General features: G+C 33.4%; 1 protein-coding gene across 2 annotated transcripts in view; it reads right to left on the bottom strand.

Moving 5' to 3' along the window:
- Cfap299 (cilia and flagella associated protein 299) overlaps nucleotides 1-26,271 on the bottom strand; it is a 641,205-nt gene that overhangs the window by 89,122 nt on the left and 525,812 nt on the right. For both annotated transcript variants that reach the window (XM_027939846.3, XM_027939847.3), the window contains one exon: nucleotides 21,990-22,132. In XM_027939846.3, coding sequence (XP_027795647.3) covers nucleotides 21,990-22,132 — 143 coding nt within the window. The remainder of the gene's footprint in view (nucleotides 1-21,989; nucleotides 22,133-26,271) is intronic.

The raw sequence follows: 26,271 nt of genomic DNA, 5'->3' as shown, positions 1-26,271 counted from the left end.
CAAATGAAAATCATGCAGTATAACATGGATCCTCAAATACTCCACTAATCACTTTAGAATTTGAAAAAAAATATTTTATATATCATTTTATGTATAGTTGATTCCAATTTGACCAATATAAGTAATTATTGTTAATGTTTTTGGTTTTTATTCAAAGTTTTCAGTAAGAATGTGTATGTAACAGGATGTAATATTTTGTTTTGAAGATACTGTGTTTGAAATATTAAATAACATATATCTCCACTGTTTTTTTAATTCTACTTTTGTTAATGATCCTAAATTTACATAAAAAATAAAATAATGAAAGCGTTAGTATTTACAATATTAAACATAAACCAGATGGAGAAGTATGTTTTTCCAGATTAAACATTTACTGAGTTGGCAAGAAAAGAACTTCTTTTTTATCCAAGTGTGTTTTGGTTTGAATAGATTCTAATTTCTCATCCCTTTACCCTTTTCACCATTTTTCTGTTGCTTTGTGTACAAATAGTAGTTTCCCCACCACTGCTGTCCACAATTTTGCACAGCTGCTTCCCAGATGAGCTAAATAGCTCATCTAATCTTAAGACAAGTGTAAACTATGGGCAAATCCTATATGGCTTTCACATAAGAGGTGACGGAAATCTCTTTGGAAAAGTTATCATTGCTACACTATATTTATTTTCGTATTAAAGGAAATTTGACTATTAAAAAAACCAAACATTACCTAGTTATACATTCTTTAAATTATGTATATTAATTGAAAACTAGTGAAGAGAAAGCCTAGATTTGAGAAAAACATAAAGATGTATTTAAAAAAAATAAGAAAGAAACTTGACCTTTCTAGAACAATGAGAATGTTTTTAGATTTTTTTCTTTACTACAAAAAGTTTAATAAACAACTTCAACACAGTATTTCATCTAGTATGAAATAGGAAAACTACCCCATTCACAATAGCCACAAACAAACAAACAAACAAATAACAACAACAACACACCTTGGGACTCAACAAAAAAGGTAAAATACCTCTACAATGAAAACTACAGACCACTAAGGAAAGATATTGAAGAAGACCTTTGAAGATGGAAAGATCTTCCATGTTCTTGAATAAGCAAAATTAATATTATCAAAATGGCCATACTACCCAAAGTACTATAGAGATTCAATAGAAACCAAAAAAGCAATCATGAAATTCATTTGGAAAAAATAACTCAGAAAAGCCAAAGCAATCCTTAGCCAGAAGGGTGAAGCAGGAGGCATCACAATACCAGACCTTAAACTATACTACAAAGCTATAGTAACAAAACAGCATGGTATTGGCACAAAATAGACATGTAGACCAATAGTACAGAATAGAAGATATGGAAACAAACAAACATGAGATAAATACAGTTATCTCATACTATACAAAGGTACCAAAAACATACATTGGAGAAAAGATAGCTTCTTCAAAAAATGGTGCTGGGAGAACTGGAAATCCATATGTAGCAAAGTGAAAATAAACCCCTATCTCTCACCATGCATAAAACTCAACTCAAGATAGATCAAGGACCTAGGAATCAGTCCAGAGACCCTATACCTAATAGAGGAAAAAGCAGGACCAAATTTTCATCATGTCAGATTAAGCCCTGACTTCCTTAACAAGACTCCTAAAGTGCAAGAAATAAAATCAAGAATTAATAAATGGGATGGACTCAAACTAAAAAGCTTCTTCTCAGCAAAAGAAACAATCAATGAGGTAAAGAGAGACCCTACATTTTGGGAGCAAATTTCTGCCACACACATGTCAGATAGAGTACTAATCTTCAGGATATATAAAGAACTCAAAAAAATTAACTCCAAAACAAACAAACAAACAAACAAACAAAACCAAACAACTCAATCAATAAATGGGCTAAGGAGCTGACTTGACATTTGACATTTCTCAGAATATATACATTTGATCAACAAATACATCAAAAAATGTTCAACATCTCTAGTAATTAGAGAAATGCAAATCAAAATTATTCTAAGATTTCATCTTACACCAGTCAGACTGGCAGTTATCAAGAATTCAGACAACAATAAATGTTGGCGACGATGTGGGGGAAAAGGCACACTCATACATTACTGGTGGGACTGCAAATTGGTGCAATCACTCTGGAAAGCAGTATGGAGATTCCTTAGAAAATTTGGAATGGAACCACCATTTGACCCAGCTATCCCACTCCTCGGTATTTACCCAAAGGATTTAAAATCAGCATACTACAGCAATGCAGCCATATCAATGTTCACAGGGCTCAATTCACAATAGCTAAACTGTGGAAGCAACCTGATGCCCCTCAATAGATGAATGGATAAAAAAATGTGGTATACATACAAAATGGAATATTGCTCAGCATTAAAAGAGAACAAAATTATGGCATTTGTAGGTTAATGGATGGAGGTGGAGAATATCATGGTAAGTGAAGTAGGCCAATCCCCCAAAACCAAAGTCCAAATGTTCTCTCTGATAAGTGGATACTGATCCATAATGGGGAAGCGGGGACACATGGAAAAAATGAAGGAATTGTGTTTGGGCAAAGGGGAGGGAGAGTGGGGAGGGTGCATGATGGCAGGAAAGATAGTAGAATGAGATGGACATCCTTACCTTAGGTACATGTATGAATGCACATATGGTGTGATGCTATATCATGTACAACCACTGAAATGAATAGTTCTGCTGCTGTTTTGTACAATGAATCAAAATGCATTCTGCTGTCACATATACTTAATTTAAATAAATAAATAAATTTAAAAAAAAAGAAGTGACAAGTCAATACAAGGAACTAAAGCAATGATTTTTTTCCCCTCAGTTTTACTGAGGCATAATTGACAAAATTGTATATATTAAGGTATACAATATGATGTTTGGCTATAAGTGCACACTATGAAATGATCACCACAATTGAACCAATTAGTACATCCGTCAGTTCACAAAGTTACTTTGTATGTGTTTGAGGTGAGAACACTTAAGATCTATTCTCTTAGAAAAATGCAAATATATACAATATAGCATCATCAACTATAATCCCCTTGTTGTCTATTAAATCTTCAGAACTTAGTCACCCTGTTTTATAGTTTAGATATGAGGTGTCTCCCAAAGGCTAAAGTGTGAGACAATCCAAGAATATTCAGAAGTGAAAAGATTAGATTATGAGGGCTGTAACCCAATCAGTGGATTAATACACTTGAGTGTAATAATTGGGGGGTAACTATAATCAGGTAGGGTGTGGTTAGAAGAACTGGCCTTTAGGGTTTTTATTTTGTCTGGTGAACTGAGCTCTCTCTGTTTTCTTGTTGCCATGTCTTCGGCTCCTTTCCTCTGCCATGCCCTTCTGTCCTGATGTTTGGTCTTACCTGGGGCCCAGAGCTATGGAATTGGCCAACTGTGGACTGAATCTCTGAAACCATAAGCCAAAATAAACTTTTCCTCCTCTAAGGTATACTTGTTAGGTATATTGATCACAGTGACATAAAAATGACTAAAACATCCTGCATAACTAAGACTTTGTGCACTCAGACCAACACCACCCATTTCCATCCCCAAGTTCCTGATAGCTACCGTTGAATTTCCTGATTCTATGAATTTGGCTTTTTAAACTTTACATATAAAGTGAGATCACGTAGTATTTTACTCCCTGTCTTTGGCTTATTTCACTTAGTGTTATGTCCTCCAAGTTTGTTCATGTTTTTTCCAAATGACAATGTTTACTTCTCTTTCAGGACTGAATAATATTTTATTGCACACATATATACAGAATCCCATATCAATAATCCTGCAATGGATGAAGGAGTGTAGGTATCGTTTCGAAGTTCTGGTTTAATTTCCTGTGGATAAGTATGTATAAGTGGAACTGTGGAATCATGCCGGAGTACGGCTGCAGCAAAATAACCAGGGGGTGACGAACAACTTGTGTACGTTGATACAGCAGGAGTAGGAGCTGTTTATTGTAGGACAGGAGGGGGTATTTATACATTCCACACAGCTTATCTTAATTAGCATAAACTAGATACATCAGTCAACCAATAAGGAATCTCCACACTTAATGGCTCGCTGGCATTACTTCACAAACCACTCCCTCTGGCAAAATACCAGGCACCATCCAGACTTATTTACAGACTCCAACATTAACCACTCCCTCTGGCAAAATGCCAGGCGCCATCCAGACTTGTTTACAGACTCTAACAGGATCACATGGCAGTTAGATTTTTAACTTTCAAGGATTCTTTATACTATTTTCAATAATGATGATTCCAATGCTCATGTCAATAATGTAGAAAGATTTCTTAACAGGACATTTGTTTTGGTTCCTTATATATTTTAAATATTCCCTTTTCATGTATGTATCTTGTAAATATTTTCACCCACTCTGTAGGATGTATCCTCATGCTATTGATTGTTTCCCTTGCTGTGCAAAAGTCTCTTGGTTTGATGCAATCCCATTTGTCTATTTTTTGCTTTGGTTGTCTGTGCTTTTGCCTGGACCAATATAAAGAAGTTTTCCCTGTGTGTTTTCTTCTACATACTATTTATTCCTTGAATCTATTTTGAGTTGATTTTTAAATACTCTGCAAGACAAACATCCAATTTGTTTCTTCTGCAGTTATAGGTTCAGTTTTCCAACATAATTTATTGAAGTAACTTTTCCTTCTCTATTGTGTGTTCTTGGAATTTTATCAAAAAAGAACAATTGACATAAAATGTGTGAATTTATTTCTTGGCTTTCTGTTCTATTCCACTTGTCTATATGTCTGTTCTTATGCCAATACCATGCTGTTTTTATTACTTTGTAATGTATTTTGCAATCAGGAAATGTGATTAAAGATTACTGCGGTTATTCAGAGTCTTTTGTAGTTCTGTGGAAGGACTTGTTAGGAAACCAAACTGGTGGCTAGTGGGGAGGTTTTAGGTCATTAAGGATATGCCCTCAGAGGGAATTGTGGGATCTTGGTCTCTTCTTCCTCTCTCACTTCATAATCATTATGTGAATGCTGTGGTCTACTATGTACGTGTTGTGTTACTGCCATTCTGTGTTGCTTTGCCATAGGCCCAAAACAGCAGACAACCAATCATGGACTGAAACTTCCCAAACTGTGAGTCAAAATAAACCTTATCTCCTTATAAGTTGATCAACTCTGGTATTTATTACATTAACAAAATCTAACACAAATAGTATTGACATTTTATCATATGGACCTAGGATATATTTCTATTTATCTGTAACTTCTTTTATCAATGTGACTTTCTTTTATCAATGCTTTATAGTTTTCTGTGTATAGATCTTTCACCTCTCTGGTTAAATGCATGTCTAACTATTTCATTTTTTTTTGGTGCTTAAATAAATAGGACTATTTCCTAATTTCTTTTTCAAATAAGTTGTTGTTAGTGTATATAAATGCAAGTAATTTTTACAAATTGATTTTGTATGCTTTAATTTTAGTGAATTAAATTCCTTTATTAGTTCCAACATTATTTGATGGAGTGTTTAGGGTTTTCTGCATATAAGATCATATTTTTTGGCAAACAGGGGCTATTATATTTTTTCTTTGCCATTTGTATGCCTTTTATTTATTTTTCTTGCCTCATTGCTCTGGCTAAGACTTCTAGTTCTATGTTTAATGGACAGAGTGAGCATGTGTATCTTTGTCTTGTTCCTGAACTTAAAGAAAAAGCTGTCAGTTCTTTAATCATTTAGTATGATGTTAGCTGTGTTCTTGTCATACATGGTCTTTATTGTGTTGTGATTCTTTTTTATATTCCTTATTTTTTTGAGTTTTCTTCTTTTTTTTTGCTTGTGGTGTTGGGAATTAAACGTGCTAGGGAAAGTTTTTACAATGAAAAGATGTTAAATTTTGTCAAATGTGTTTCTTCATTTATTGAGATGATAAAATGAATTTTAATCCTTCATTTTATGAAGGTAGCATATTGCATTTATTGATTTGCATATTAAGTATACTATCATAGCAATTAAGTCCATTTGCTCATGTTGCACCTTCAGGTGAGCTTTCCAAATCAAATTGCTAGTAGTTTATTAATGATTTTTGCATGTGTATTCATCAGGGATCATTGTCTATAGTTTTCTTTTTCTTTTCTTTTTTTCTTTTTTTTTTTTTTTTTTGGTAATGCTTTTGTCTGGCTTTGGTATCAAAGTATTGCTGGCCTTGTAAAATGCATTTGGAAGTGTTCCTTCCTCTTAAACTTTTGGAAAAGCTGTGAGATTGCCATTAATTCTTTGTTAATGTTTGATAGACTTCAACAGTAAAGCCATCTGGTCCTGGATTTTACTTGGTTGGAAAATTTTGATTCCTGATTCAATCTCTTTGTGTATTATAGATTGAAATTTTCTTATTTCTTCATGTTTATGACTTGCTAGATTTTATGTTTCTAAGAGTTTGTTCACTTCTGAGTTATCTAACTTGTTGGAATATATTTTTTCATATTAATCTCTTATGATCATTTGTGTTTCTATGGTATTCATTATAATGGCTCCACTGTCACTTAAACTTTTACTGAGTGTTCTTTTTTCTTAGACTACCTAAAGTTTGTCAGTTTTATCATTAAATAAAAAAAAAAAAACAGTTAGTTTTACTGGACAGTTTCTTTCTCTATGTAACTTATTACTGTTCTGCTATTTACTATGTAGGGGTTCATTGCTATATACTTCCCTCTTAGAACTGCTTTTGCTGCATCCCATAAATTTTGGCATATTGTGTTTCCATTTACATGTGTCTCAAGATGTTTTATTGATTTCCCCTTTGGATTTATTCTTTTCCCCAGTGACTGTTTAGGAGTAAATTGTCATATTTCCACATATTTGTGGGTTTTCTAAAATTCTTTCTATTTTCATATTATTATGGTTGGAAAAGAAATTTGATCTGATTTCAATCTTCTTAAATCTGTTGAGACATTTTTGTGATCTAACATATGATCTATCTTGGAGAATTTGGAGAATGTTTTGTATGCACTTTAGAAAAATGTGTATTTTACTACTTTTGGATGGAATGTTCTATAAATGTCTGTTTTGTCCACTTGGTCTGTAGTATTCAAGTCTACTGTTTTCCTATTGATTTTCTGTCTGGATGATCTATCCATGTTGCAAATGGTGTACTGAAGTCCTTGCTAATTTTCCATTGCAAATGGTGTATTGATGTCCCTTGCTAATTTCTCCTTTCATTTATTTTGCTATTTGCTCTATAGATTTAGGGGCTTGGATATTGCATGAATATATATTATATCCTCTTGATTAGCTGATCTCTTTGTCATTCTTTGATAACATTTTTTAATCTCTTGTGACAGTTTTCTTAAAATTTTTTTTTTAGTTGTTGATGGACCTTTATTTTACTTACTGTTATGTGGTGCTGAAAATTGAACCCAGTGTTTCACACGTTAGGCAAGCACTCTACCACTGAGCCACAACCCCAGCCCTTGTGACATTTATTTTTAAAGAAGTATATTTTGTCTAACATAAGCATTCCTGCTTTCTTCATCACCATTTTCATGGAAGTTTCTTTAAAATACTTCACATTCAACATATTTGTACTTTTAAAGCTAAAGCAACTCTCTTGTAGGTATCATTTTCGGGCTTTTCTTTACCCAATAGCCACTCTTTTGAGTGGGGAATTTAATTCACTCATGTTTATAATAATTAGTGAAAGGTAAACATATCTTATTGTCATTTTGTTGTTTTTGGACAGTCTTGCTGTTTCTTTGTTCCTTTCTTCTTTTCCTGCTTTCTTTGTGATTTGATGGTTTATTTTTTACTGGTGTACTTTAATTCCTTCTCTTTATATTTTATGTATGTACTACAAGTTTTTAATTTTTGTTCACTTTGAGGCTGATAAATGCACCTTATCATTATAATAGTCTGTTTCAAGCTAGTAAGAAGTTAACTTCAATCACAAGAACAACTAGCACTTTTACCTTCCTTCTCTGCATCTTACATCCTTTGTCATTAATGTCACAATTTATGACTTTTGAACTTTTGTATATCTATTAAAATTGTTGTACTTAGGTATTTTAATTCTTTTTTTTTCTTGGTATCAGGGATTGAACCTGTGGTGCTTAAATATTGAGCCATATCCTTAGCCCTTTTTGAGACAGGGTCTTGCTAAGTTGTTTAGGTTGGTCTTGAACTTGCAATCCTCCTGCCTCAGCCCCCCAAGTAGTATTTTAATTCTTTTACTCTTTATTTTTTACATAAGAATTAAAAGTGATTTATGTAACACTATTATAGTATTGTTCTGTATTTGGCTATATACTTTTAACAGTGAATTTTATGACTTTATATGTTTACATGAATCTAATTAGCCTCCATTCATTTCATCCTGGAAAATTCCTTTTAGCATTTCTAATGAGGCATGTTTAGTTTTGTGATGAACTTCCTCAAGTTTTGTTGTTTGGGAAAGTCTTCATCTCTGCTTCATTTCTGAAGGAATGTTTTGTTGGTATATTATTCTTGGCTGGCAGTTTTTCTCTTTCAGCTGTTTGAATATGTCATCCCATTCTTTCTGAGCCTGCAAGCTTCCTACTGAGAAATCTGCTTACAATTTTATGGGGAATTCCTTATACACAATGAGTTACAATTCACTTGCTGCTTTCAAAATGTTTTGTCTTTGATTTTGATAATTTAATCACAATATATCTTGGTGCAGATTTCTTTAAATTCAACATTTTTGAGTTCCTTTGTTCTTCATGAATTTGTGTATCTATTTTCCTTCACAGACTGGAGAAATTCTGATCATTATTTCTTTAAATAAGCTTTCTACCCTTTTCTCTCTCTTCTATAACTTCCATAGCATATATATTAGTTTTCTAAGTAGAGTCTCATTTTGCCTTAGCCTTTTGATTCTTTTTAAATTCTTTTTTCTTTTTTTGTCTCAATGAACAATTTTAAAGGATCTGATTTTTTCCTACCTTGATCAAATATGCTTTTTGAGCCCCTCCAGTGATGTTTTTACTTCAGTTACTCTGTTCTTCAGCTTTAAACTTTTTGTTTGAATCTTTCTTAAAGAAAATAATTTTTATCATTTTGTTTGACTTTTTGTCTAAGTGTTGCTTTTTCTGATTGTCTTTAGTTGTCTATCCATGTTTTCTTGAATATCTTTAAGATAATTATTTTGATTTCTTTGGCAACTCAAAGATTTCACTTCAGGGTACCAACCCATCAGGCAGTATCTTGGAAGACTGGCAACAAAGCTTCCTTCACCTCTTTTCTTCCCTCTTGGAGGAGGAAAAGCCTCAGTTCTATGCTTTTTACTAATCACATAGAGCAGTGCCAGCTATAGGAGGACACCTGCCTTTCTTTTTGTTGTTGTGTAACCTCTTCTGGATATTCTGTACTTGGTATTAGTCAAGATAGAAACCTGGCTCATGGAGGGCACTCTGAGTCACAAGGGATTTATCCCCTTTTTTTCCTTCCCTCCCTCTGGAGGGAAAACTTCTGTTATGCACCTTTTCCCAAACTTGCAGAGTAATGCTCTCGATAACAGGATACTCTCCTCTTTTCTTTACTCCTCTTTATTCAGTAAACCATACTCTTCAGGTTGTTCAGCTGTCAATATGAAGCAAGTTTGAATCAACACTAGGGAAGGCACTCTGAGAAGGCAGGAAGCCAGATAGCTAGCCACACACTCCAATCTTGTTTTCCCCAATGCTGAAGAAATTACATGTTTAGGTGATCTTCTGTGCTGAGCTAAGCTGGTTCTGGAGAGAAACTGAACAGTAAAGTGAAATTGCTCTTCTTACCCATTTAAATATGAATGTTCTCAAGTTTGTGATCCTCTGAGTGCTTCTATTTAGTTGAGTTCTGAATTTCTCTTCTAAGGTATTTTAGTACTAATATTATTGTATTGGTCCTGGAGGAACAAGTAATAGACTTTATACTCTGCAGTCTTGCTGATGTCACCCAAAATATCATTTCTGGTTTTCAACAGACTTTCTTCATGTATTCATACAGAAAAGATTTGAAATTTCCTAATTTAGAAATATTTTGATAAACTTTGAGCCATTTCCTTTCTTCTGCTTTCTCTTTTTCATTCCTGCCTACCTTCCTTTCTTCACGATTTGGATAGATTTTCAGCTCCCTTGTTCTCCTGCCCTCCTCCTATTTCTCCTTTCCTTTTCATTCTTTCCATCTTTATGATTATTTTCTCAACTTTCATGACAATGCATCAGACTCAAAAACTTTAGCACCAAGTTTACACTGAAAATTTAAAAGTAAAATCCCAAAGATATGACTTTGAATACTTCTACTTGCATGAAATGCAGTGGAAAAATATTATGCGAAGTGTTAAAATGGTATGTTAGCATTCTCAAATTACCTGACTTTTCGTGTTTAGACTTGTCCTTTGCTTTACTTATTTGAAGATGGAAGTCAGAAAAAAGACTGAATTGTCCATTGCTTTACTTATTTGAGGGTGGAAGACAGAGAAAAGATTGAATTGTGTTATGACTGAAGAACTTAAAGTACTTAAGAAAATGCCATTACTCCATTTTGTTAAATTTTGGCATTGTGGTACATGCACATGTTATGAGATTGTAAAATGTGTTCACAAATCATAATTACACTGCTGGAGGGCATATCTGGTTCACACTCTTTCTTTAAATGAAGATTATGTAAAATATAAATAAAAATAAAATATAAATTTTGATAAAAATTCATAAGTCAGACTTATAACATTAAAAGAAAAAAATATTGGATGGGACACTTATAGATTCACGTCACTAATGTGACAATTTTCTTCTCTGCTTTTACAAAATTTCAGGTAACTGAATATAAATGTCTAAGAATATTTATGTTACTGAGCCTTTTCTTTCTCCCTGTAAGAGTTTGAATATACATGGCATTCTGCCATTTTAATCACTAAATAATGTCATTCTTCTAGTGTGTGAGAGGTAATTAAACAATTATATTACTCACTCCTGAAATCAAATGCTCAGGAGAACTGCAGATAATTGAATGTGCTTCAAGTTGAATGTGCTTAAGAGTAGGTATAAAATCCATGTTAAGGACCTGAATCTGCTTCTAGAAATTGACAAGACTGAGCCATAACTGAACCACATTTTTGTTTCATTTTTCTCAAGTTGGTTCCTGGAAAGAAAAATGAGAGGTCATATATTTGAAAGGAATTGCTTAGTTCTTTTAAGAGACTCAGTACTTTTATCCCTAAAAGCAGAGGTAGGTAAAGTCACTGGGTAGATAGTTGTCACTGGTTGTTCTCTTTACAACAAAACTGGTAATGACAATTTGATTTTGCAAATTATTATTCTGGCTTTGAAATTTTTTATGTGACAACTATTTTGTAATACTAGAAAATAAAATCATACATTGTTCAAAGAAAGTGATTGTATATTGTATCATTCAATTTCACAAATTAGTAGAACCAGAATAAATTTAATTTTATAAGTAATTTGGCAGTTGAATTCCTAGTTTAAGTAAGTACAAGCTCCTTTGTCCCTAATTTACTGCCCAATGAGCTCCTTTTAAGTAGCAAACTAGAACCAAACATAAATTGATAATATGAAGGAAAATCCTTTCTATATTAAAACTGAAGGGAAACTCAGATGCTTTGTGCATGTCGTGTACTAGGATATTTGTGAAAACAATGAAAGCACAATTATACTAGAATTTTAATTATTCTCTAGGTTTACATCATGTGGAGAGATGAAATTTTATCTGGAGAACACTTATAAATAGGTTTTCATCTAACAGTCTGAAACCAATAAAAACTTTTTCCTGTCATCAAAATAAACTTAGTGAATCAATGGCAAATATTCAGAGTTAAACTATAAGATAAAGTATAAATATATAGAGTATATAATAATGTAATCCTTTGACAAAATTGCTGTGGTATCAATAAAAAGGATAATTTCAAAACTATTATGTTCAGGATTATTAAAATAATTATCAATTGTGAGTAAAAATGATATACAACTTTTTGTTTGTTTGTTTGGCACTGGGGCCAGAAGCATTTTACCACTGAGCAACAGAAACAATTTCAAGGAGAAAAAGTCTTTTTGGGGTCTCATGGTTTCAGAAGTCCCAGTCCATAAATAGCTGGCTCCACTCCTCAGAGTTCAAGGTGAGGCAGAACAATGTGGTGCAAGAGTGTGGCAGACTGAAACAGTCAGGTGATGATCAGAAGCAAAGAGAGAAACTCCATTTCCCAGCTACAAAATATATACCCCAAAGGCATGCCCCTAATGACTCAGCTCCTCCAGCCACACCCTAACGCCTCCAGCTGCCACCCAGTTAATCCCATCAGGGGACCAATTCACTTACTGAATTAAGGCTAGCAGGGCCCAATTGTTTTACCTCTAAATCTTCTTGTATTGCCTCACACAAGAGATTTGGGGGGAGACCTCCCATGCAAACCATAATAGACACCCTCAAGTTTCTTCTAGCTACATAAAATGAAATTAATTTTTCTGTGGGAAAAATTGATTTAGAAATTTGTGGGCCAACCTGCCAAAGTAATTATTTCTGATATGTCAACATCTCTAGAAAAATGGTTCTGTGTTCCAAAAAATAAACAAATGCAATTTTGTTGCCTTTTTTTGCACACCAGAAGTTGTCTGTGATGCCTGCTAGCTCTGCTCTATAAACTTTAGCATTATTTGGATTAAGTTATAAGACATACCATCATTTCTTCCAATTCAGAAAATTAAATGAAAATAACTGGATAGCAAGATTTATTTGCTACTAATATTTTTAAATATATACTTTTTAACAAGAAAGATAAATAAATAAGTTTACATAATTAGTTCATACAAATTTAGGGACTATAAATTTTTTTTTTTCCATACGATGAAACTATACTTTTTAGAGGAAAGATCCTGCAATTCCTCTTTAACTCAAGGGTTGAACATCACTAATAATGAGACAACTTGACATTAGATGCCTCCTGATACAATCTGATATGTAATTACTTGTCAGTGGAGAATTCTTTTTCAAAGAAATATTCACACTGAACATTTTCAACATTTACTGTTATTTCCAGTTTAAGTAAAGTACAAAGATAAGAGAAATAAGTCAACTGATACCACAAGGAAATAACCTGAGAAGTCCACAGTATAAAACAATCTGAAAGACAATAGGTCTAATCTCTTTAAAAACGTCAATGTCACCCCCCCCACACACCACAAAAAAAATTGTGAAGTATGGAAAGGGGCTTTTTAAAGTAAAAGACAGGCAAGAGGCACAAGCAATGTAATTTTGATATGTTGATTGGATGATGATTCATAAAATTTGTTGTAAAACACATTTTTGGAATAATTAAGAAAATTTGGAAATGAGCTGAATATTAGATAATATGAGAGGAAACAATTATTTTCTCATGTAGGAAAATGGTGATGCTGTAGAGAATATCCTTATCCTTAGGCAGGGTAAAATCTATAAGCTATTTTCAAATACTGTATGGACATACTACCCCACACCACACATATCCATAAACACCATATCCACATACTCCCAAATACTGAAATGTTGAAGCAAAGTTGGAAAAATGTTAACAATTGTTTAGTCTAGGTTGTAAGCATATTGGTTTTCATGATGCTGTTCTTTGAGCTTTTCCAAAACTTTATATATATATATATATATATATAAAATAAAAAGTTGGAAAAATTTCATAAAAAATTAGATGTACTTAATGTCACTAAACTGCACACTCAAAAATGATTAAAATGGTAAAATTGATGGTGTGTCTATTTAACAAAATTTTTTAAAAGTTGGGAGAGTTTGCTGAAGAAATTCTGTTTCAACCACAGTTTTGTCAATAAACAAGAGGTTGTGTTGGATCACTAATTAAGGTTTACCAGAGACATTATCTTCAAGGAAGCACATTCTAGACAATTTAAGAGTCTGCCATTTGAGTGTTCTGAAATTCTGTTTTTTTTTTTTTTTTTTTTAGCAACCAGCTTAATGGGGCCTGGATGAAATTCCAGCACTGGATGATACTGATACTTGAGTAAGGATTTGGGAGGAACTGCTACTCCTCAAATATTTGGGGTTTATAGACAGGCAGAAGGAGGTCCATCTGTATACAGCTTTTAGGATTTCTATTCTATATCCTTTAGTTTTTCATGAGAGATAATATTTATTGTTTAGTTTGATATAAAGAGAAGCTAAAATGAGTTAAGTGTTGGAAGATTAAATTTATCTATGAAAGAATTCCAAGAAGATATTACAAAAATTATGGGAACCACAGTTCAGAGGATATGAATAGATTCTAAAAGCATCCTGGGACATAACTGAGGTTCAACAAGTCAGGGCCAATTTTCCCCTAAAGACTTTTAGACTGAATCCACAATTATAGGCCACTTTTAGTTCTGTTCATTGCTCTTCCACATACAAAGCTGTGGGACACTGTAATTCTTACTCACAGTGACTGTAAATGAAAGCCTGGTTAAGTACAAAGGGTTGTTTTTTGCCAAACTCAATGAAAGAAGGAAGTGGCAAGGGTGGATACAGGATGGCCAAAATTCCCCAGTCTTAACTGTGGACAGCAGGGTTGCTTGATGTTTTGGAAAACAATCCCAAATTAGTTCTTGTCAAGTGAGACGCACATCTGCAAAAGAAATATATGACCTAACAAAGACTGGGATATGGTATGACCAAAGGAGAAAATTATATCTTTACATGACAAAGTCCTAAATAGAATAAAATATTGATTTAAAAAGAATTGTGGCATTTGATCTTTATTTGTCCTGAATTTCTAGTTTTTTTTGTGTGTATATGGGTCTATGTGTAACTTTGGTCAAACCAACTAACACCTCTATAATTCAGGCTCTTTGGAAGTTAAAATGTGAAAAAAGATCCCTAACCCATAGCCCATATGGTTGTGGTAAAGAGTAAGTGAAAGCATATACATATATTGATATAGATAGATAGATAGATAGATAGATAGATAGATAGATAGATAGATAGATAGATAGAATTTTGCATAGTGTATTGTGTGCAGTAAATGCTCAGATGATTTTCATTATAATCATAAAGTCATCATAATCACCTAAGACTTTGACTTGGTCTAGGCTTCCTGACCACAGTGGTACGAAACAATCTGGGAGAGACCAAGGATTGAAATTAAACCCAATTGGTTGAGCAGTGGAGATCATGACCCAGCTAATGGCAAATATGACTTCCAGAATCCAAGACAGTCACAAACTTAAATGCATAGAACTTGACAGATTCTAAATAGGACCAAATCAAAGGTGATAGTGCTTATGCCATTAGGTAGGAGTTAATCAATTCTGTTAATCTGGTGAAAATAAAAGTACGTCTCAATCAGAAAGCAGATGCAATTCAATTCTAGTTGATGGTTGGGATGAAGGAATGTAGGACCAGCAATGGAAGAACTTGTTAAGTTTTTAAGAAAATCTTTAAATCCAAGACATTTTATATAAATTTTCCTTTTTCTAGAACATTGATACAATTAAATACATTGTGTAGGCAAAATAAAATATTCTGCAGCCAGACTTGACCCAAATGACTAACACATGATCTTTGGCTTATGGTTTCTTATGAGACAGAAATTATGAGCCAGAAATGTGTTATAGATATGCAGTTTTGAATCTCCAGTAGTGTATTGAAAAAACAAAACAAAAATAAATAGGTGAAAATAATTTTAATAGTATGTTGTTAATCTTATATAACCTACATATTATTTTCATATGTAATTTTAATTTCTTAATAATATTTTATATTATTAGGATAAGTCTTTCAAATCAGGGGTATATTTTATATTTACATTATATCTGAATTCAGGATTACCGTATTTCCATTGCTCAGTAGCCATATTTGGGTAGTAACTATCCTTACAGAATGGAGCATTCTTCTCGAGCTAACATTGCTATGATTTAAATGTATTCCCTCCCAAATTCTTGTTGAGACTTTGGGAAATTATTCAGTCATGAAGCTTGGCCCTCATGAACACATTGGTACCCATACAAAGAACGGAGAAAATTATCTCAGACTGCTTTCTGCCTTCCTGTCCTTTTGCCATGTGAGGACACAGTGTTTCTCTCTTATTGAGAATGCAGTAATATGGCACCATCTTGGAAGCAGAGAGTAGTCCCCACCAGACTAATCCTGCCATTCCCCACCAGAGAACAATCCTGCCACAATCTTAGACTTCCCAGCCTCCAGAACTATGTGTAATAAATTTCTATTGTTTATAGATTATATAGTCTAAGATAATTTGTTATATTGGTATAATGGAGTAGCACATATATACATATGGAAAAATTTGAAGATTGTGCTATATTATGTGATAATTCTGATGCAGTGGTTGGGACTGAGCCCACAATACTTTGGGGCCCCAGGTGATGTCAATGCTAGTAATTCATGAACCCCACTTTGCAAAGCTATATTGTAGCAAATCTCCTTTGATCGATATCTTTTGTTATCCAAAATATTTCTCTATCTTTAAAATTTAGTAAGCATTTGTTGAAGAGACTGATACTCTAATGATTACTGACCATATTTGAATACGCAACATTTTAATAACTTTAAAAATAAGCAACATTTAACATATCTTTTGAAGGCAGGGCTGTGATCATTTACTCCTTTTTTTTTTTCTTTTTCTTTTTTTCCTTTTTAAAGGTGAGAAACTGCCAGTATGTTACCAGAATGCTTTCTTAAGATTGTACTTAAACACAAGATAAGTGCTTATAATCTAACTGTAAGGGTTTGGAACATTTAACATCTTAATAAAGCAGGGCTGCAAGGAAATTTGATGGTAATACCTCATGAAACTTTAGTATTAAGGGCACTCTTTGGTCAAGGGTATGAATATTTCATAAAATCTCCAAAAAAAGAAAAAGACAAGAGAAAATTTTCATTTCCCCTTGATCATCATATCAGAGGGATAGGTAGAACGTTACAGGTTGGTCTTGGATGTATGTTCAAAAAGCACATAAACATGTAAGCAACTATATGTGGGGCACAACATAGCTTAAGGATTCCATATTGCACTTTGTCCTTGACATATAAAAGTTTAAACCCATAATTGCAATGACTTAGAATGCCTAAGAACTTGAGATTTCTTCATACTGATCACAGTTTTGCTCCTGAACTTTAGCATGTGGTTTACTTTTTTAATTTATCCTCTCACAGGTGGTAAGAACAATGCTTGTTGTACTTCTGTCATGAAATTGGAGGGGAGTATGAAGAAAGTTGGTAAATGATAGAACACTATCTGTTTATAAGTTGCTCACAAGTATTCAGAGAAGATATTGAACCTTAAGGACACCATCAATCTGAAACAAGAAGATGATCAAGTTCTGCTGCATCTCAAAATAGTTGCAGCTCTCTGTTGACATTTATATTTTCCATAGTAAAAATAAAAGGCAGGATTCTAATCACAGAAATGTCTCTCTACACAGCAGAAAATAGCTTGTTGGAAAATAAAGAACTAGAAAGAGAACTCATGTAATTTTAAATTTTAAGATATTTTCTCTAGTTCTGAATCAAACTAAACATGAAACTATATATAAAGGAATTTTCCCCCACATTTCAATTGCCTCAACATATATACAGGTTAATTCGGGTAGGTTAAAGATAGAAAATGATAAAAGCAAAACTATATCACTCTATAAACAGTGTCCTTGTGACCTCCCAAAAGATGAGGATTTACCAAATAAAATTCAAACAGTGCAAACCATAGAGGAAAAGACTGAAATACATGAATCTGGCTATTAAAACTTCTTACTTCAGATTATAAAAGTCAGTGTAAAGGAAATGAAAGATGATACTTTTTAATACATGTGACAAGCAAAGGATTAATCAGCATCTAAATTAAACAAAGCAAATTCCTGCAATTTACAAGAAATGAAAGAACAAACCAACTGAAAAAGAGGGGGAAAGTCTTAGTAGATTCTTTACAGAAAGGAATTCTGAATAGCCAATAAAATATGTCCAATCTGATTGGTAATCATGGAAATTAAAACCACAATGAGAGACCATTTATACATATTATGTCACCATAGCGAGAAAAACATTTGTTAATGCTGTGTGTTGGTGAGGATGTGGGCCAACCACATCATTAACATGGTACTTCTTGTTGGTACAAATTGGTATAATCACACTGAGAAACAAGTTGATGTTATCTATGTATACTTCTGTGATTCTTGTTTTGCATTTCTTTTCATAAGAAAAATAATTAAATATTTATTTTGTCTTTCTATATGAATTATATTTCATATTAATGAAATAGCTGACAAGGAAAAGTTACTCTCTCTGGAGTAATTGTAGTTTAAAAATGCTAGATGAATGACAGAATTAGAAAATCACCCTTATGTAGCACTTAATAAAATTATTTATGTAGCCTTCCTTAATGGATGCTAAAAGCACTGGCCAAAACTTGATGGGGAGCCCAATGATGGAATGATTAGGCTGAGGCTACCTCAGGTGATCTAAAACTGGGTCAATAGGAAGTACAGTTTATGGGGAACAAGGAGTTAGAGATAGATTGTAACAAACAACATGAGAGTCATCAGTCAAGTTGAGAATGCGAGATGTTTGGGGATAAAGGTTTCTCTAGCAAATCAGTAGCACAGAGGATAAAAAGCAGGAGGGGAACATGTTGTAAAAAGGTTGAAGGCCATAGAATAAAAAACACAATCTTATTTAAATTTTGGTTAGTCAAATCCATTGTAATAATTTGAGACAATCAATGAAATATGAACAAAGAGTAATTAGGCACTAGGTGACATTAATTAATTGTTTTGTTATACATGATAAGATCATGATGTTTCTTGTAAAATGTTATCAGATATAAAGACAGAAGTGTTTGCAAGTGAAATGGTATGCTTTAAATTTGTTTTTAATATAAACAAAGCTGTTAAGGTAACAATATCTAGTGTTTTTAATAAATTATTAGTTATGAGGGTGTTGATGGAGAGGAAGAGGTCTGGAATAGCATCTGAATTTTGCTTTCATTAATATATTTTTATGAATTAAATTTATTTTAACTGATGTATAAAGTACAATTGTACATATAATGGGAAAGCATGTGATATTTTGATATGCATACATTGTATTAAGCTTAAATATATAAAGTTTATAACTATTTCTTTGGCTATTTACCATTTCTTTCTGAGGAAAATATTCAAAGTACTTTCATATAGGCTTTTGAAATATACAGTGCACTACTGTAATCTGTAGTCACCCAACTGTGCAATTGTACAACAAAATTCTTATTTCTAATTCTAACTTAGTACCAATGATCAATCTTTTCCAGACTTTAGTAACCACCATTCTACTTTCACCTTCTATGAAATCAATTTTTTCAGACTGCATATATGAGTGAGAGCATACAGTACTTGTCTTTCTGTGCCTGGCTTATTTCAATTATCATAATGATTTCCGGTTCCAAGCATGTTGGCATAAGTGACAAGATTTCATATATTTGTGGATGAATGGTACTCTACTCTATATATGTAGCACATTTTCTTTATCTACTTATAGGCTGATAAACACTTCAGATATTTCCATCTCTTGCTCTTCTGAAGAGTGCTGCAATACACACTGGAGTGAAATGTCTCTTCAATATACTGATTTTATGTCCTTTGGATAAAGGATAAATATCCAGTAATGTTAGATCATATGGTAGTTCTATTTTAAAGTTTTTGAAGAACCTCCATACTGTTTTCCAAAACAGATGTATACTAATTTACATCTCCATCAACAGTGCACAAGTGTGGGCTTTTCCACATCCTCATCACATCCTGTTTATGTTGAGAGCCTACAGAATCAATTGCTGATAGTGAAGGCAACTTTAGATAAGAAGAAAAGACATTGATGAAGTCAAGATATTGAAGAATGAGAAGAAGCAGGGCATGTTAAGAAGTAGAATAGGAGCCTATGGGAAAAAGTGGGTAGGTAGTACAGACCCTAAAGAGGAAATAAGGCAGTGCAAATGGAAGAACTGTAGTCTTTCACTTCACAAATCCAGCCACTCTTATTGCAGTAAGATTGATATATTTTAAAATATTTTTAGTTGTAGATTGACACAATACCTTTATTTTATTTTTTTTTTTTTATTTTTTATGTGGTATTGAGGATCAAACTCAGTACCTCGCACATGCTAGGTAAGCGCTCTGCCACTAAGTTACAATTTCAGTCCAAGGTTGATGTCTTGTTGTGATTTTGATTTGCTTTTCCATGATGATTAGTGATGTTGAACATTTTTTTCATATACCTGTTAGCCATTTGTATTTCTTTTCTTGAGCCTATTTAGGTATATTGTCTATTTTAAAATTAGGTTGTTTTGTGCTATTATATTTTTAAAGTTCCCTCTATATGCTAGATATTAGACCTTTGTAGATATATGGTTACCTGTATTATTGGGGTCTTATTCAAAAAATGTTAGACTACTGCAATGCCCTGACACATTTCCTTTTTTTTTCTAGTAGTTTTTATAGTTTCAAGTCCTAAATTTAAATCTTTAACCTGCTTAGAGTTGATTTTTATAACTGGTAAGAGATAAAGGGTTTGTTTAATTTTTCTTCTGCATGTGGATTATCCAATTTTCCAAGAATAATTCATTGAAAATACTACCCTTTCTCCAATGCATGTTCTTAGCATCTTTGGAAAAAAATCAATTGGCTATAGATGTGTGGGTTTACTTTGGGACTCTTCATTATGTTCCATTGGTCTATAAGTCTGTTTTAATGTCAATACTATGCTGGGTTGATGCTTTCAGTTTTAAAGGTGGCTCCATTTGCTAAGATAGGCTTTACAAAAGACACAGCAGGCTCCATGGCCTATAATGAGTTTAATTTTGAACTTAAACTTTAAGCACCCAGTGGAGTTTGAAAACCATATGTTATTAGGAGCAGCCATGCACATTTTTGTAAAGTTTCCAAAATTTTCCTTCAACACTGTCCCAGGGTACAGCTACAGGTTCAGTGAAGAAGTGATCTAGATCAATCTGCTTTGAGATGCAGACACAGATACAGCCAAAGGACAAAAAGACATGGGCAGTGGAGATTATTGTATGAGAGAAGTTAAATAATGTGCTATACACTTAGGTTAGATAGGAAAGTAAGAAGTCCATTAAAGTGGTGATGTAACCCATCACCACTTTAATGGACTTTTTACTTTCCTATCTAACCTAAGGTTAGCAAATCTTTAGATAATAGCAAGAAGGATAAATAGAGTGTCACAGGGTTCTCAGAGTATACAAGTCTCAAACAATGACCTGAATACAGTTTTGGGAGTGAAATTAGAATGCTGCTACTATTTTGGGTTTCTATGGTTAGGTAGAAATAGTTGAACAAAAAGCTTTTGCTTAAGTGCCATTTAGAAGGGGACAGAATAATCATTCTGTCAATGACTGACAGTGTAGAGTAGGTCCAGGCACCTGGGATGAGGAAGCCAGAGGAAAGGGTAAGGGCCTTCAGTTAAAAGAAAGTTAGGCTGCCCTCTTCCTCTTCTTTCTCTCCTCTCTCTGCTCTCTTTCTCACACTCTATACTCTCTTTCTCTTTCTCTCTGCTCTCTTACTCTGCTCTCTACTGTCTTCCTCTCCTTTTCTTCCCCTTCAGGCAGCCCCCCCAAGGGGGGGAAAAGTTAGATGTGAAGGAGCTCTAGAATAGAACTGTGATGAGAAAAACTAGTTGAGGTGGTCAGTGGTCTGCACTTTGGCTGCTGACCAAGAAAGTGGGATGATAACATATTTTGAGGCTTCTAGGCAGAATATCCCACATAGTCGTAAGAGACTTATGAAGCCAGAAATTTTTAGGCTCTTCTTAATGTATAAAATGAATGTTGCTGAGAATTGACTTACCTTGAATCTGAAGTGTTATCTTTTTCAGACTATTAAAGGGGGAAAATGTATCTATGCTCATTCCCCATTTTAGAATTTTTTAAAAGTTCATAGTCATCAAATTCCTTATATATGTACATTACCGTTCCAAGTACAATATAGAATATAAAAGCAAAATCCTTCATCCCTGCCACTGAAGATGCAAGGATTATGTATACAATGTACCTCAGATCTGTGGGCCTTGGAAGAAGTCTTCTTTTCCCATTAAAGTAGACTTCAAAATCTTGAGTCTTGAGTCTGTGGGCGTAGTCAATATATCCTGACACTTCTTGTCCATGAGAATTTTTATCACGAATGAAGATCACAGACTGGAAGAGAGAAAGAGAGAAAGAGAGAAAGGAAGGAAGGAAGGAAGGAAGGAAGGAAGGAAGGAAGGAAGGAAGGGAGGGAGGGAGGGAGGGAGGAGGGAGAAAGGGAGGGAGGGAGGGAAGAGAGAGAGAAAGAGAGAGAGAGAGAGAGAGAGAGAGAGAAGAGAGAAGAGAGAAGAGAGAAGAGAGAAGAGAGAAGAGAGAAGAGAGGAAGGAAAGGGAAAAGGAATAAAAGTCATTTGAGTACACTGCATATTATAACAGAAGCTACAGTTGCTGAGCATTGCATATGCCAGGCTCTGTTTCAAGTGCTTTATGCTTCATCTTTACAATGGTGTTAATGGATAGGTACTACTCTTTTCTCCCAACACTTGTAAAACTTAACTGAGTATGCACATAATGCACATTTATAGTAATTTTGTAAAGCAATATCAAAAATACCCTTATAAAACTTTTACTAAGAAGACATTATTTCAAGTGTTTGAAATATATAAATTTATTTACTTTCTCTTCAGTATTATTATCTTCATTTTAGTCATTTCTTTACATAAAAAAACTGAGATGCTCAATGTTTCAGAGCTAGTAAATTGCAAAATTGAGATTCAAACTCAGGGTCACAGATTTGTCCTTCTAACTACTACATTTTTTTTCCATTTGAAATACTATAGATTTTCTGTTATCAAGGTGTAACAGAGAATAAAACGTATCATGAGAATAAAAATATCATTTTATAAAATAACTTCATAGGTCAATATTCCATAGTACGTTGTATTCTCTGAAATATTTCTCATTCATATTTGTTTCTTTACAAATATCATTGAGCACCTTCCACATGTCAGGCACTATTATAGGTGCCAAGATAGACAGAGTAATAAATAAAACTGACAAAGTCCAGACCGCCCGTATTTTGTTATGAGAATAAAAACAGAAAGAAAACTTCTGGTAAGTAATAAATGCAATTAAGTGATGAAGAAGGAGATCAGGGACAGATTGAGTTGGTAATGAAGGCAACTTTAGATAATGAGAAAGACCATGAGGAGGGCAAGATGTTAAACCAAGACTGAAGAATGAAGAGAAGCAGGCCATGTAAAAAAATAGAATAGGAGCCCATGGGGAAAGGGGAATAGATAGTACAGACCCTAAAGAGGAAATTAGGGAGTGATCAACAGTCTTTTTTTTTTTTTATCTCAAGTTCAAAGAAAACAAGACCACCACCAACAACAACAAAAGGGAAAATAACCCTATTCTAACTGGAAAATTTCAGAATGCATTTATTTTCAAATTTAGAATGAATTATATAATTTCATGGCAAAGTTCTATATTTGGAAGAAACTATGAGACTCCTTTTTCTCCTCAGAAGTAACTGGGTTGTTTTGTGTTGGTTTTTTTGGGCAGTCAACTGTAGGAAACACTAAAGTGGGTGATGTTAGGAAGCAAAGCTACCTACATAGTGAAGTTAGAAGACAGAAAAGGTTCTTTTTTCCTACTGCAGCTACAGAAACATCTGATTAACAATATCCCCACTGAAAAATGACAGAATAGAGATACAATTTTCTGCTGATAGATTTCATGTTGCCTGTCTGGTTGTTTGGAATTGGGCACTGGAAATACTGTTCTGAGAAGGATTTTTTGAAGCAGGTCTGGGATATCAAGGGGACAATGTGTCACTTTCCATAGATTTTGCAGGAGTGGTTAGCATTCATTGTTATCCCTGTGTGCAATGCTGTACAGATTCCAATCCTTAGTCCTTGTTTTCCCCACATAACTCATGGTAAAGTAATTTAGATTTCCCTGTGCTTTTAGCCATTTATTTTTCAGTTTCTGCAGCACAATTTCTATATTAATAGTGATCCAAAGAGACTGCTTGGAACTCTCATACGATTAAATCAATAACTAACCCTGCTGTCCACATGAGAGTCCTAAAGGTGCTTGACCTCTTCTCACCAAGGATGAGAGAGAGAGAGAGGTGTGGGGGGCATGAGAGAAGAGAGAGAGAAAAAAAAGAGAGAAAGAGAGAGAGAATGAATTATATAATTTCATGGCAAAGTTCTATATTTGGAAGAACCTATGAGACTCCTTTTTCTCCTCAGAAGTAACTGGGTTATGAGTTACATGAGCCCTATACTTCCAAAATGGAACTCCATTAACAGAAAAACTCTTCTTTCTCTCTCAATGAGAGATATATCAGCAGAATGGCAAAGTATATATTAAAACTACCTTTGTACTAAAAATGAATTAAATTTTGGATGGAACCTAAAAAAAAAAAACACCACCACCAACAAAAAACTTTTAAAGTACATTTATACCCTGGCAAGAAGACAAAGTAAAAATAAATAAATAAATAAAGGTAGGAACCCTGAGAGAAGAGTAGAACCCTAAAGTTGGTTTTGTCCTGCAGGCATTTGCCCAACCTAAGGAAAATTTAAGAAAGGATTCCATGACCTTGTGGTCATGAATTCCAGTCTTTCAGGTTCAGAGGCTTATAGGACTTATTGACTCAATATAAAACTGAGAAATCCAAAAAGATTGAAATAATGTCTTTGATGTACCCAGAGAAAATAAGAACCATCCCAGAATTGTACTCCCTGAGAAAACATCTTTCTAGTGAGTAAGATATTGACATTTTCAAATGAAAAAAAATGTGAGAGACTTGACTAACAGAAGTCTCTGCTCAAAAAAAAATTCTGCAAGATATATTTCAGGAAGTGATTCCAGCTAGAAAAATCAAAGATAAAAGAATTAAAATTGAAGAAAGTTATGAGTATACAGGTAAATAGAAACAAATCTAAACAACATAAAACAATAATAATTACCTCTACAATAAGTTATGTCAAAAATTTTTGAAATAGTCATGTATGTTTGGAGTGAGCAATTATGGTTAATGTGCTTGCTTGTCCTTGAATTCTTCAAAATGAGGGTACATACAGGAATTAACTTTAGAATCTGATAGAGATGTTTCTATACGTTTAAGACTATCATTAACAAACAGGATCAAATGTACATGACCTTCCAATTATTAAAGAAAGATTCATTTGACAAAACATAATGAAATATAAGAAAGAAGAGGAAAAAATATAGAAGAGGCAGGACAAATAAAACACACAAAATTTATTGACAGTGTTATAGGATGCATTTTGTCCTCTCCAAATTTATATGTTTTAGACCTAACCACCAGTACTTCAGTGCATGATTTTATTTGGAGATAGAGTATTTAAAGATGTGAGTAAGCTAGAATGAGTCTGTTGGCATGGGCCCTATTTCAATCTAACTGGTGTCCTCTTAAGAGAAAATTTGGACGCAGATAGCAGGGGTTCATGTGCTCAGAGAAAACCACTATGTGAAGTTCCAGCAAGAGGGCCATCTGAAGTTTAGGAGAGAGGCCTAAGAAAAAACCAAACTGCCAAAACCCGGATCTACTTGAACTTCTAGTTTCCAGAACTGTGAGAAAATAAAGTTATGTTGCTTAAGCCAAATAGTCTGTGGTATTTTATTGTGGTAGACTTTGAAAGCTACTGTTGATAGGAATAAGTTAAAATAATTAAGTAATTACAATAACTATTAATGATCAAATGTTTAAGTTAAAAATAAAGGTGTGGGAAATATGACAAAAAAATAAAAGCACTAAAAAGCTGAAAGTTGAATGATCAAAGGATGTCTATGTGAATTTCCATCTCAAAGAGAGCTGCTATCAGTATTTTAATGTTAGACAAAAAGTACTTTAATGCAAAAAGCATTACTAGAGATGAAGATTCACTACAGAATGATAAAAGATTAAGTTCATAAAAATATATAACAATTCTGAACTTGAATGAAGCTTTGAAAACCAAACCTCAAAAGTATTTAAAGCAAAAGAGACATATCTACAAGGATAAATAGAAAAGTCATCATCAGTATGGTAAATTCCTCGCTCTTATTAATTTCTAGGATATGCAGGGAATAAATGCATACATATTATAATATTAATATAGATTTTAAAGAATTGAAAACACAAGCCTGAACACATGGTGTTTATCTTAGGTAACTACCTAAACATCTTTTCTCTTCCATGTTCTTATGGATGAAATGACTGACGAACTAAAATTATATACATTTCACTATTTATAATTTCATGATTACATTATTATGTATACAAAGCTCCC

The sequence above is a fragment of the Marmota flaviventris genome, chromosome 7, assembly GCF_047511675.1.
Source record: "Marmota flaviventris isolate mMarFla1 chromosome 7, mMarFla1.hap1, whole genome shotgun sequence".
In the NCBI taxonomy this organism is placed as follows: domain Eukaryota; kingdom Metazoa; phylum Chordata; class Mammalia; order Rodentia; family Sciuridae; genus Marmota; species Marmota flaviventris.
Note: the sequence above shows the minus strand (reverse complement) of the source record. Positions and strands in the feature narration are given on the sequence as shown.